The 14803-nt window shown below is 42.3% G+C and overlaps 1 protein-coding gene across 1 annotated transcript; it reads right to left on the bottom strand.

Moving 5' to 3' along the window:
• Positions 1 to 358: 358 nt before the first annotated feature.
• On the bottom strand, positions 359 to 796 carry LOC149926039 (uncharacterized). The gene has a single exon (XM_090161849.1). The coding sequence runs from the start codon at positions 794 to 796 to the stop codon at positions 359 to 361; it is 438 nt and encodes a 145-aa protein (XP_090017975.1).
• Between the last annotated feature and the right edge of the window lie 14007 nt (positions 797 to 14803).

The following is a 14803-nucleotide window of genomic DNA, read 5'->3' as shown; positions in this document are numbered from 1 at the left end:
GAAAATCTGCTCCGTTTTTTTCCCTTTCGGATTTTTTTTCCCCGGCGTGGTAATTTTAAGCGTTATACCCAAAATAGGTTGACCGGCTTGAAGCGGCTCGCCGAGTGGCTTTAGGGTTTTTTCGATGCTAGTCTCCGGTACATTTTATTTGACTTCGATTGGAGACGGGTTACATTCGACAGGAGGGATTTCGTAGAGAACCATGAAAACGATAGTGTTTTGTCCCTCGAGAACGTTGAAGAACGCGCTAGTGTAATTTATTTCAGCGAGCCCGCACTCCCAAGACCCCGCCAATTCGACAGGCTTCGGTAACGCGGAGGTATACGAGGCCATCGTATTGTCGGCGTAAACCCGCATGCTAGCGTTTGAAGGTAATGTCAGATACATCTTTTTTCTTGACCCACGAGTTCGCGTTCGGCGGATATCCTACGAAACTGACAAAGTATTCGACCTGATTTTTGCGTTTACGGGACTTAAGAGTTTTATCGATCTTGTATAACCGAGGTTTAGCGGTTAATTGCAGTTCTTCCTGATAGTAAAGCCCCTTTATTGGTTCTCCCGTTAAATCTTCGATCGTGTAAAGGGGCGGGTCTAAATTCACGAGACGAGTGATTTTAAAGACTTCTTTTGACCAAGTACCGGGGTAGGCTTTATTAAAGACCCCTTTGTATTTGCTGATCCGACAAAATTCGCCGACTTTAAGTTTAGGAAGACGCCGGCTTTTCACGGGGATCTCGTTGTAAATTGCTTTAAATACTTTCAGGATATTGTTCGGTTTCACGTCTAGGGGTGCCATTTTTATCGTAGAATGTTGCGTGGTATTGTAGCTACGAATTAAATCAGGGAGGTCGTCCAAGTATCGATAAGTGTTATTAGCGGTGAAATATTTATACATTTTAGACTTTAGCGTACGATTTAGTCGCTCGACCATACACGCTTTGATTGTATCGTTTTCGCTAGTAAAGAATTTAACTTTTTTCTTTTAAGGAAATCCTGATATTTTTCCCCGTGAACTCCCCCCCTTTATCGGTTTGAACTTTAAGAGGCGTGAGATCCTCGAATATTTTCTCGGTCGCGGCGATTACGTCCGCGGCTTTCTTACTTTTTATAGGGACGGCCCACGCGCGTCGCGAGAATGTATCGATGCACACTAGTAGGCAATTAAAGCCCGAATTGTGTTGGGAAATGTCTCTCATGTCCGCTAAGTCCATTTGAAACTGATCGCCTATATTCGTCACAACAACCTTGCTCCTTTTACATATCCGATAGGCGGTCTTATGTAACGTGTACGATTCTTGCTTCGTTAACCATTTTTCTACCGTTTCCCGGGGAATTCCTCCGTCTTTCACGACCTGATAAAGTTTTTCCAATCCGTCGAAACTCGCGTAGTGTTTTGGATCGTAAAAATTTTTTTCAAGACTGCCTCGTGGTTAGAAACTCTTCCCATATTTGTTGTTCCGTTTTCCTTTTTTTCGCGCCTCTATTGATAACCCCTTTCGATAAGGCCCGGGGTTTAAATTCGAGCGGTGACCGAACGACTGATGCTTTTCTAGGTTTCGCCGAAAATGTTATTTTTTCTTCTTCTTTCGCGGGATGGTTTTCTTGAATGATACCGTAGGCGTGAACAAGACGTCGAACTCGTTCCAACCGATGGGGGGAGGCGTTCGTTTTCTATTTATAGCCCCAACGGCGTAACTTACGAGATTTAAGAAGGCCATGCCCTGTCCGGTTTCTTTTCTATTTTTCGGCTTCGTCGCTATATCCTTAATGTTTTGATATCGATGGAACATCTGCTCGAATAATTTAACTTTATCCCTAATGTCAAGATTGGAATTGAGTACGTCGGTCATGCTATTATTTAATTCACCCATGGAGGACCCTAACGGATGGGGAAATGAAAATTGAGGGGTATCTCGAGGGGGGATGAGAACATTTTTATTATTATTATTATTATTATTATTATTATTTCCTAACGAGTCGAGGGGGATTAGGGCTAACTTTTGAGCGTACATTTTTTTTATTCCTTTAAGAACGACCTAAAATCCCACTGAGGGCTGAAATAACGGTGGGGATGATGATACTTAGAATCCCGTGACCCTTTTGAACAAAATTGATTTCTTCTTACGCCAGGCTACTTTTTTAGAGGCTACCTGTCTAATGAATTTCTTTTGTTTAGCTAGTTTTCATTTCTGACAAGGGTTTAACTTTAAATTCCCTTTCAAAGTATTATGGCAGCATTCAGCAATAGCATCAATTAAGGGTTTTTTAGCGTGATGGAGAATGGCGCGTCGTTGTTTAAAATTTGATTTACTTAGCGTCGAGAGAAAATCTTTGTGTCCGGCAACCAGGACCGGCATTTTCGAACTGGTTAGGGGCTTCTTGCTCTTCGCTGACTTTATTACCCCTACTTTTTTTTCTTAGGGAGATAAACCATTTCGGTTTCGTCGGGAAAAATATCCGTTCTTAATCTCCAGTCATCAGGGCACTCCTGCCTATTGTCGATAAGAATATAGCCGTGAGGACGTTTGGTCGCGTTGATATAGGCCTCGATAGCGAATCGGTTATTGGCGCCTCTAAGTTGACGGAATAATATAGAGGGTTGAAGTTGATCACGAGGGTTCTTAAATAAAACAATGTAATTCGAATTCAATGAGCAGTCGCGCGCATCCTTTGTTTTTAGGAAAATGTTCTGGGTTAGAAATACGAAGCTTATATTACGGTGGTGAACGCGTGTCGTGAAGGAAGCTCCGATTTGACCATTGTTCTCGTTCATTAAATCGCCGGCGATGAGGAGAATGTGTTCGCCTTCTTCACCGGGGTAATCATCGAGATTGGGGACTCCTTCTCGGAACACTACGGAGTCTTTTAAAGTGTCATAAAGTGTTTGCCGCTCACTATAATGCCAAAATATTTTAGTCGGCGGGGCCGAAATCATTTCATCTTTATTTTTTATAATTCGCGCCATCAAAACGAACTTTCCACTACCGCTCGGTCCGCTCAGAAGAGCGGAGAAAGGACCATACAGTGGTAACATGCTTTATTAAATGAGGCCTCTAAGTTAAACTACATCGATATTTAAAAAACAAACCGTTCGGGTTAAATAAAATATGAGTTTTAAAGTCATAACGACTTACCTTTGAAAATGTTGGATAAAAAACAGTTAATACCGTAACTTCGCGTATAAGGGTAATTAATCAATAATTCCTTTACTGGCATTCTATAAGGGGGTTATACCTGAATATTAGGATATGTTTTCATTCTCATTCTGAACTAGTTATTTTTTTAAAAATATTATTCTTTATATCCGAACGGTTATGTTTCGAAATTATCGATAACGCGTAATTTATTGACAACTGGAAGGCGTAATTTTTCAGACTGCCCGAGCAAAATTCGGTAATATGGCAATTTGGACCAAATTCGGATAACTGGTCCGTCATGTACCACAGGTAGGTGCCTTCTTTGACGAGCTTCTCCCCATTATGTGATCTATAAATTAGGCTGTCTGTATCGGGGTATAAAATACGATCTCCTAGAGCTTCTAAATGACTATAGAGCCTCATTCGGGCAAAAGCGGTGGTATAACACGCTAAGACTACGTTTACATGAGCCAAAGCCGGATCGATTTCCTTGAGATGTTCCCATTTGACAAGCAACGTCTTATCGTTGATCGCCAAGACACTTTTCCTTTCAATATTTGGATCGTTAAATAGTTTAAAGAATTGTTCGCGGTCCTTTATGATCTCCGTTTTTACTAGGTTATTCCGTTGCCCCCACTTCCCGTAAAAACTATTTAACATTAACTTCGCGACAGGGCGTTTACCGGGGTTTAACGCGATCTTCGCGGGGTCGAGTTTAACCCCTTCGTGGTCCTCGAAATCCGAGACGTATTTAGTTTTTTCCTCGGGGGTAGTGATTCCCGCTGGAAACCCCGAAGCCTCGGCCTTCATTTTGTACATTGTCTTGACGTAGTCCGAAAACAAACCCCCCCCTCCTGGTTCTCCTTGTTAAACTGCGTTGTTTGATAATGCCAAGCCTCGTACATTTCAATCACTCTGTACCCCCTGGAGACGGCTAGTTTCAATTCGTTGGAAACGAAGGTCCCCACGAATGCCCGCTCAGGGTCTGGTTGAGGAGACCTTCCTTGAAATCTTAGGTGCGCGCAGGTACCACATAAGACGAAAAGAAGTCGCGAATTACAGTGCATGGGGAGAATAGGATGAAAAAGTCTAGGAGGGGCGAGAACGCGGCACTGAATTAACCCGTCCAGCCAATAGAGATCTCGTAAATCATCCGGGTCTAATAAAACTTTTGGGTGAACGACTGAAATTTTATCTAAAAGGTTGACAGTCGGGTAAAGTGAAAGCATGTCAACGTTAAACGCGCGTTCATCGTCTTTGGCCTTGTAGTACAGTGCTGTCGCGTTAACTTTCCCTCCGAAAAACGCGTCTCGAGGATTCAAGGGTGAAATTAACTTGGCGCGTACTTTTTCGAAAAAAGCCTTGACTTGACGACGGAGTTCGTAAAAATCACATTCCCAGATCTCTATAACGTTTTTCTCGAGTTTCCGTAGTTGGGCAACGACCCTGAATGTTTGTTGCTACCGGAGGTTAAACGTTTGTGAGGGTTCTGACCATAGCGGTCTGTCTCTTACCACTACTTGACAGCGTATACAGCCATGGAAATAGCATCCTTGAAACATGTAAACGTCGTTCCCGTCTAATCCATCCACATTAAATTTACCGACCATAGCCTCCCCATGGGAATGAATGAATAGGAATCGAGAAAATTTAAATTGAAGCAGTTAAAAAAGAGAATTTTAGTCCCATTTACTATCACGAAGGTCTCGTCGATTGATAGAACAGCTATAAAAACGAATTGTAGGTCGTAGCATTTTGCGGCGTGAGCGAATAAGTATATTTTTTTAATATCCGCTAGAGTTCTGATATAATCCACAAACTTCCCCACTACATTTCCACCGTAAATTTTTTTTGTCGCGAGCTAAAGCGGATGCACACCCCGCAGGTGAAGTTCGAGTCTCGCTCGTCGATACACGCGGGGCATACAATTTGAGATATTAGAAGAAACGGCTCGTGCTCGAATGCCCCCTTTTTATTCGGGTGTTGTTTATTCTGAATTGACTCGATGTCATAAAACACAAACAAATAAGAATGCACGCCCCCGAGTGATAATCTTCTTTTGGTCATGTCGGGATCGGGGCGCTCTTTAATTCGCTGGACAAAGCAAAGGTGAGGGTGGGGGCATGCTTTTTACAAATACGGCAGAAAACGTCCGAACACGAATGGATAGTTTCCCTAGACCGAAAGTCCACGTATTTGTAACAGTCTTTACAGACTTTAACCCGACTACAGAGGGAGGGAACCGATTCGCGATGGCTTTGGAAGCATACCAGTCCGTGGAAGGAGCGAAAACAATCGGCGCATTTGGCGAGCTCACCAAGGCAAATCTGCTGTCTGAAACAGGATTTACAGAAAATAGCGCATTTGTGGCGTTCCTTTTTATCGTACCCGACCAAGCAGGTGGAACAGGCATAATTAGTGCCGAAATATGACTTTAATTTAGCGATTACGTCATAATGTTTCTGATTATAAATTAAATAAAGTTTATTAACGGAGTTCCCGCCTTCGCCTTGGTATAAGACTCTAGGTCTGTCACTATAAACCTCAAAAACGATTATTTTATAATCAGAGAGAATTCATTGGAAATGAACTAAGCTATTGAAAGTGCCACATTCGCGTTTCGAAACGCCAGCCTCGACGCATAACTCTTCGGCTTTTTCCCGTTGTTTTCGCGAAGAGGCCTTGTACAAAGCCTTATACTCCTGAATATATTCTTTATTTCCGGGGTTTCGCGTTTTCTTTAAATGAGCGATAGCTATTATTAAGGCACGTGGTAGACATAAGGAGTCTTTGTTTTGAACCGAGATAAAACTTCTTTTATCACGTATGTAGTCGATGTGTCTTTTTAACCCACGTCTCCTCAATGAACCCCCATGAGGTAATCTTACTACGTTTAAAGTGAATAAAATTGGCGAGTTCCAGAAATCATCTCGCTCATTAAGGTAGATTTCCCCTTCAAGTAAGTCGAAAACATCACCGGGCTCAAGTTGTGATTTCTGCCGGAAAGAAATTTCGAGGACCCGGGCCGGGAAGACTTCGGAAATTTGAACTTGATCATCGCCGAGAAGTTGATCGAAAATGAAGGTCACGAATTGGGTAATCCCGAGTTCAACGTCACCTATAAACCGAACTTCAACGTATCTACCAACGAGATTGAATAGCGTATATTCTTTCGTCCCGTCTTGTATAATTTCGAAATTCGCGGGCAGTTCCAGCTGAAAACCGTCGCCATCTTGTTGAACGGGCGGAGCCTCGATGGCTTGAACCGGAAGTGGCGGGATGACTGCGACCTGAACGATTTCCGCTTGAAGAGGCTCTACGATTTCCGCTTGATTGCATCCAACTTGAAGCGGGGGTGGTTGATCGACCTCTAATGCATCAAGCGGGAATGGTTGAGGCGCCGGAACTTCGCCGGGTTCGTGTTCATCATCGTCCGCTAGGAGATGCGACAAAAGGGGATAAATATCTTCACTCGAATACCATTCAAATGATGAAATTGAACTTTCACTTTCACTGCCCCACTTTAAAATTTTATGCGAGGGCCCGGCTTGATCTAGAAAAGTGTCCGGGTTCTTGCGAGGAGAACGAGAAAACGCGGGACATGGGGAATCGCCGCGAGAAAAAGTGTCTCTGAGAAATATCGCGTTAGTTTGGGGGAAAGTTCCGGGTTGCGGTGAAACTTCCCCGGAATCCGCTTCATGAACCGCGTTATTAAACTTAAGAAGTTGCGATAGAGATCGCCTTTTTATAGAAGGAACTAGGTTATTAACGGTTTAACCCTCGTGAAATTCTGACGTAATATTCAAATCGAGGGGTGGGATAATAGAAGTATCTAGTTCCGGATTCAAACGTCTATTTTTATTTTCCTCCTTATTAAAATAGTTAGCCTCATCGACGCCAGATGGCGAAAGCGCTCCTATATTCGCTAAAGAGGGATGTCGCTTAAGACCGCCAGATGGCGAGAGCGTTCCAATATTTGGCGGAGCAAGGAGCGAGGCTCGTCTCTCCGCGCGCACCGCCCGTTGTAGCTAACCCACGTGTCTCGCAATTCTCGGAACTGTCAGCTGGTAGATTTGACGTTTCGTTTAAAGGGAACGAAGCGAGCCAGTTTTCTTCTTCAGAAGGTAAAAATAAATCTTCGTTAAGCGAGTCTATGCCGGGAGTAGTGGCGTACTCCTGTAATCCCAAGCGTCTGGGAGGCAGAGTTTGTGGATGGCCGTGTGAGGACGACCACCAATCCCCCAACGGGTGGTCGGAATACATCCGCCACGGGTATCCCTACCCTGTCCCCACGTATCCCCCCGTTGGCGTGGCCGTTACACATATCTCGCCCTGATTAATCCGGTGGACGGGCCGACCGCATTTGTCCCCCCGTCCCACTCACGCCTCAAAATCTTCGCCGGGCTCGCGGTCTTCTCAGACCCACTTAGCCCTTGTATCTTCCTTCCTTGAATAAAAAAAATAAGCGAGTCTATATGGTTTTCGGGGGGAATCGAGGGTAGGTCAGGGGGCCCCGTTTCATCATGGTTTTTAAAAATATTCGTTCCTTCAAGTTCAGCCCCGATTGTTTCTCTGATTATAGCCGCTAGTAAGGAAGTCTTTGGAGGCTTAAGGTCGTGTGTTGAAGGGGGTGTCGCGGGCTTAGATCCGATTAGTAAAGTTCTTTCGTATTGAGAATAGTCGGGAGGGAGGGAGAAATCTTCCGTAAATGTTTCGGAATTCCTACTCTCTTTTTCCGCGGCGGGCTTAGGTGATTTTTCCGAAGGGTTGAAACATTCTATGAAGTGGAAGAGTTGTCGTTTAGAGTCGCGTCTGATATCTTTTCGTCTAGGGGCATCCATAAATTATTTGAGAACGGGAAATCGGCGTCCAGCGAATTGTCATCAAGGGAGCTAACGGGGCTAGGGTTAACTGGTAATTCGCGTGGTTGACTGGCCGCTGGATCGTTTGATTGGTTAGACAAAATGTAATCGAAGTCATCATCTTCCCCGAACTCGTTTAATACGTCGCGTTGTTTCGCGCATTTCGCTAATCTCGGACGGGACATTTTTCAATTAACGATTCCAATTATCTTAAATTATTGCAATTTCGCGGGGCTAGAGGTATAAGTTTAAGGTAATCAATAAGTTCAATAAATACGCGTATCAATTCCAAATTTTTCAGACATTTAGGTAATACACGCGGTAATTCGTCAGGACAAAGGGTTAACGAAGTCAAATAGAAAACAAAAACCTATATAGGTAATTAAGGCTTGCCGATCTTTTATACGATTTAAAATCACGGAGTGCGTCAAGAAAATTTCGTTCCATATTTTTTTGGGTAAAAATATCGAATGGAACTTTTAATCGGGTCCCGGGTCTATTTATGGTCTCGGTTTTAAGGCCCCCTCCCCCTCCGGAGGTGGTATACCAGACATGTAGGGGGGTGGAAAAACACTTAAGTGATAAAATGAATCGTGTCTATCCAACGCGTAATATTATTCAGGTAGAATATTTCTCACGGTTTTTTTGAAAAACACGCCCGTTAATCACAATTTGAAGCAGGGTCCGCTCGTATTATCCCCCCTAAATTCATCGACAGCTATTCGGATTCGTATAATCTCGCTTAAGAAATAAAAACAATCCTCTGATTTTTCACGCTAGAAAAAGATACATTCCTGTCTTTGTATTTCTCCCCGTCCGCTATAAAAATTCCTTCTTTTATTAAAAGTTAACCTTAAGTCGTAAACTCTCCGATTGTGTAAAATAACTCGGACGCGGGTTTATTTGGTGAAAAAAACTGTCTAGATTTCCTGACAATCTCTAGCGGTAAATTACGCGTGGGTCCAATGAAACTCCTTAGGGGTTAACCCCCTAGAGGTCATCCGGGTTCGACCCCGCCCCTTAAAATGGCCGGTATACCTAGCCTCGCGAATTTACCGATAATCAGAACAAGTTCAAGAAAAAAAACCTGGCCTATGGAAATTCCCAAAAACGCTGGTAAGTTTTTTTGCAAATTTTATTTCGCTTGATTATTTAATTCTAACTTTAAAAAAAATTATCTAGCCGTCAACCGTCTTCATCGTCGGATTCCTCCTCCTCTAGGGACGAGCTGGAGGCTCTTACCTCTTTCGTGAGTTTTGATATTTATATATTTTCGTTTCGTTATTGAAATATATATTTTTTACCTAGTAATTTCCCTGCTAGCCCCGTTCCAGGCTATTCTCATTGGAACGAGAACCTTATCCTTCCTTCATCCCCGGAAGTGGTGATAATTTCACCCGAGTAGGTTTTTTAAAAATCTTTAACCCCTTTTTTAAAAAATATCCTAAATCATTTTGTTTTTCTAAAGCTCACTTTCATCACCTTCATCTCCTTCCCCGCCCCCGGCGGTTCTTTCACCGCCGCCGATACTCCTCGCTCTCCCCGCCGTTATCTAGGGCGACCACCGCTATGTGGCTTCGCTAATCTCCCTGGCCGCCGTGTTACGTGGTGGCTTTCACGCGACCCGTAACATGGCTGACTCTCTTCGAATTTTTTCCCTTGACCGTGATGACCCGCCTTCTCTCCAAACAACGGCCCTTGACTTTCAGGTGGTAGTGGGGCATGCCTGGGCGGCCCAAAACGCCGCGATTTCCCATATCACCTGGGAGATTTTGCCGCCACCGCTTATGCAGCCGATATCGGGTATTTAAAATAATAATTTTCAGATATAAATTAGGGCTCTAACTTTTTTTTTCGAAATCAGCTTATTTGTACCACCGCCTATCCCAAATTTCTTAGACGACCTCGAAGTCGCCATTCCTTCTCCTCCTATTATGCCTTCGTAAGTTCGTTTTATAGAAAAAGTATAGCTTTTTCTGAAATTAACTGTTTTTTTTACAGCTCCTGTCTCGTTAATTCACCTCCCCGGTGCTTTTTCCACCCCCGGATTTAAACAAAAAAACGTTTATTTATTAACTGTATATTTTTCCTTATAATTTTTTCATATAAAACAATGTTTTTTCCAAAAAAGTGTCTTTAAATAATTTAGAGTAAGCTTATATTTTTTTCATAAGTCTATTTTCACCATTTTACTCCTATCCGTCGAAAAAAGCCGAGTATTGTCCCCGGCTCGGGGGGCAGTTTCTACTTGCAGGCGTGGGTGATTCACCCCCTACGGGCTAGGAACCCCCTACTCTCGACTTGACCATGGTCATCCTTCTCGTTTTTTTGACCGTGAGTGCTAGAATTCTCTGGCTTCATCCGAAAATGAGATCCCAAAACCACCGGCGAGAGATTCCGTTAGAGTCAATGTAAGTCAAATTTGGTAAATTTTTATTTATTTTTTACATGTCTTAAAAATATGATTTTCGTTAGTCCCGAGGAAAGCCAACCACTCCCGAGAGTTCGGGGGTACGGACGCGGCCGTCCTGTCGTCCCCGTCGAGATAGAGATTCCCGACCCGTAAGCGTTTTTTTCCCTAGAATATATCGGTTATTTTTTAACTATTTGTTTTTACATTTCTTAAAAATATGATTTTCATTAGTCCCGGGGAAAGCCGACCACTCCCAAGAGTTCGGGGGTACGGACGCGGCCGTCCTGTCGTCCCCGTCGAGATAGAGATTCCCGACCCGTAAGCGTTTTTTTCCTAGAGAATATCGGTTATTTTTTAAATATATTTTATCGCTAGCGGCTGTCAACCCTCCATTGGGCGGGGAGTCTTCTCGGCGTCGTCGTTGTGTAAGAAGAAATTTAACTAATCTAAATAAAAAATAATAATAATATTTCTTTAGCCTACTTTTTTTAATCGCGGCTCCGGAAATTTTATTAAAACCTATTTTCTTTTTTTCCAGGTAAAATTTAAAAATCAAATACTCGTTCTTATTGCACCTATATTTTTTGGAAACAATCAGTGGTGGAAGGGTAAAAAAGTAACTCCCTGGTATAATTAGAAACCCCCTTAAAAACGTTAGAAGTTTTACTAGATTCTTTTTTTTGAAATTTAGATTCTATATTTTAGAACTTACTTTTTAAGGATAATATAAAAAAACTTGTCCGGGTGTGATATATTTTTCCCCGCGGTGCATGAGTCATCCGAGGGATATTAATACCGGGGTGCTCCCGGGTTTGCATCATTTCGTATTCGGGTTTCGAAGCGTTAAACTGTCTTACGATTTTGGTAAAAGAAAACAAGATGCTAACTTTCAGCGAAAAATCAATTTCCGTTGGCGTTTAGAAAAAAATTCATGCCTATCAATCAGCTTAAAAGGTGAGGATTTGGAAATATTCTTTTTCAACGACGTTACTTTCCAATCCTCGATATGCCTCCCACCTGTAGCTTTTAATAAGGTGTATCAAAATTGGTACCTCATTGAATCACACACCAGAGAAGTTGAAAAAAATAAATTTAGTCTCGAACTCGCCAAAATCTGGGGGCGTACTTTTGAACTTCTAGCTAGTAAAGGAAACGTTACTCTTTTGGCGTATAAAAGTTTCGGGAAAAAAAGAGGAATTCCAGCTTGCCGAATCTGGTAACCTAGCTTTAAATCTGTGTATCCATACCGTCGACAAATATTTGACTGAAATTGAAAAAGAAAGGCCCTGTATTGAAGCCATGTTCGAAGTTCTCAAACTTCACGTCCAGCGAGTCGGCGGGTACCCTGACAGCGAAGATTTTGAAGAGATCCATTTCGGCCAAGGAGATTCCGATATATTTCAGGACGTAATGCGTATATTCGGTTGTTATTCCAACCCATTTAATATTATAACCGATTACACTAATCTGATTGAAAGACGTAACCTGACATCTGCCCTTCAAACGTTTAATTTGTTCTTCTTGTGTTTTACGCAGTTACCTAGTCTGGTCTATTATCAAAATTAAAATGAAAAATATATGTCTTGTTATTCAACTTATCTGATATTAGGCAATTGAACACGCGCAGTGAAAGAGGCTTATTCCTACGAAAAAAAGAGCGAGTAACATTCTTGGCTTGCTATTGTCGGGGAAAAAACGAGAGGGACCCCTGGCGCGCAGAAGTCAGCGGCTTGAACGGTCATTGTAAGTATCCATAAAACGACGGGTGGTAAGCGAGGCTCCGTAAAACGCCGGAGGCAAAAAATAAGCGAGGTTAAGTATTTATAAATTCGGTGGCTCTTTAAAAATCGCTCTATAATTTTGGTATTTATAAAAAAATGTGTTTATGGATAAGGAAATCGTAGAGCCTTATCTATATTCCTTTTATCCATAATCTAGATCCATAATCTCTTTATCTATGCCCAGGCTATCTTCTCTAGGCTCTGATCGCGATGAATACACGGGTGGGGGAACGTACTTGGGTCGCGTCGACGTCGAGGGGGTGTCGAGAGGTACACTTACCTCCCCACTCTCAACAGGTGAGACTAATGAAGTGGAAGCGGTTCAAGACGCCGAAAAGTTCTCGAGAACAGAGATCATTGATTGATCCGTGATGTACAGTTTCAACTGGGCGATATTGCGTTTTCCTCGAGGCTCACCCGTAAGCGCATCTTCCAATTCATATACGAGGGGAGAGTGTTTCCGAAGTATACGAAGAGGACCGTCCCATTTGGGCGTAAGTTTTGCGGCGTGATATGACGCGCCTTGGGAAAGTTCGTGGGTAGCTGCCGAGACGAGCAAACCCACGTCAAATTCCAGATCGTCGTGACGGAGATCGTAATATTTACGTTGATGTGCCTGATCGGTGAGGGTCAACTCCTTGGCACGCTTGATGTACTCCCGTAGCTGTTGGAACGAACGATCACGCTCATCCAACATAGGGTCGGGAGTAGTATCCAGCGTCCAAGATAGTCGAGGTTCCCTATCGGTATTGAGATAGAACGGAGAGTGGCCAGTACTCGTATGAGGAGCGGAATTCATGGCGAATTGAAGGAAGGGAAGGTGCGCATCCCATAAGCGAAGATTATGTCCCACATACATAGATATCATCTCGCCGATGACCCGGTTTTGACGTTCCGTTAGATTCGATTGCGGATGATAAACAGTTGTATGTTTCACCCGAATTTTTAAAAGTTTGCACGTATTCTCCCATAAGGAAGAAACGAATTGACGTCCTTGATCACTGAAAATCTTTCGAGGCGCACCCCAACGGAGTACTAGATTGCGTAGCTTTTCGCAACACACGTCGGCAGTGATTCGCCTGACGGGAATAAGTTCAACATATTTCGTGAAGTAATCGACAAAGAATTAAAAATCGATTTTGTTTAAGGGGGAAGTCAACAGTAAATTCAGAAAATATGGTTTTGATCTTGAACTAGTTACAGAAAAACTAGAACCGATAAAAATAATCGGATTACAATATTGTAAAGTAAAAGAATTGGCGCATTTGATGAGTTAATTTCAAATCTCTAACTCTAAAATTAAATTAGGTGCAATAAGCTAAACTTACGATTCTTTTTGTCACAAAAACTCGAAAACTATTGGTCATATTTCGATCGTTGTGTCTTTGAAAAGTAGATAAACAAAAAAAGTATTTAATAAGATTTTATTATAATTGACATATTACTTTAACTAATCTAAATATTAATTTTTCTGGAACCCCACCCATTTTTTCTTGGTTATATCGAAAGATCAGAGATGTCGCTACCGTAAATCATTTTCGCAACAATAGAAAATCCCATTTCCGCGAATTCGGAAAATTTGGGGAGGTACTATAGACACTATAGCTTTACTTTTCTCGGTAGTCGCAGCAGGGAATCACGAGCACTCTCAAAATACCCGTAATGCAAATGACTAAAGAAAAGGGCAAAGAGGATAGGTAAATACCCAGTAGAACAGGGATGATGGGCCAAGAGCGGGCTAAATATTGTGCAATCTTGAGAAATAAAGGGTTTGTGTCCATTTTCGGGTTGAACTGGCGAGTGGCTCATTCCATATCTGTATTGCTTCGAAACTAGAATTTCAATTTTATCTCGCGCGTAAAAACAATTAAACCATGGGTAGTAAATCTACTCGTTCCACGTGTAGAAAGGGGTTGTCACGGAAGAGAAAATTCGTAGAGAAAAGAAGAACAAAAATCGCCCTGAGTAGAATTGCGAAATGGTAAGTCCGATGTTTTGTTTTAACTTTATTATTGTTTTATTATTATTTGTACAAATAATTTCTAAAATGGCGATGAAGCTGTTCAAAATGAAACAGAAAATTCGCCTGAAACCAGCACACCAAGGCAAGTTAGTGCCATAGCATCAATTAGTGCACTAATTCAGGATTGTGTTCAAGAAACTGAACCTCGACAAAATTCTTCGCGTGCTTTGCCTGATTCCGGTAAGGCTTTGTCGTCCTCTAACGCACCAAACGAAAACCGTTCAACATTTTCAGACGTTATTGACCATTTCGAAGGTTTATCCAATGCACCAAACGTTTCTGATAACGAAAATAATTTTATTGGAAATCAACTTTTACCAAACTGCGCTATTGATGAAAGAACTCTGCCCGAGCTTACAGTGTTACAATGGACTCCGCCACAATGTAAATTTATTGTGCCAGAACCAACTCCGGCCTTTCAAGAATTGGACGGTTATCGGATTGTCAATTAAAAAAATTTCATAAATGAAATTAGATCACTGGATGTGCATCGTTGCGCTGTGGATGCAAAAGGGAGTTTCATTTTTCAAAATGAAAAGAGAAACGGACTAATATCTCAACTGAGTTTCCTTTGCAAATATTGTAAA

This window comes from Leiobunum rupestre, chromosome 10 (assembly GCF_980474605.1).
Source record: "Leiobunum rupestre chromosome 10, qqLeiRupe1.1.hap1, whole genome shotgun sequence".
In the NCBI taxonomy this organism is placed as follows: Eukaryota; Metazoa; Arthropoda; class Arachnida; order Opiliones; family Sclerosomatidae; genus Leiobunum; species Leiobunum rupestre.
This window is presented reverse-complemented; position numbering and strand designations above follow the sequence as displayed.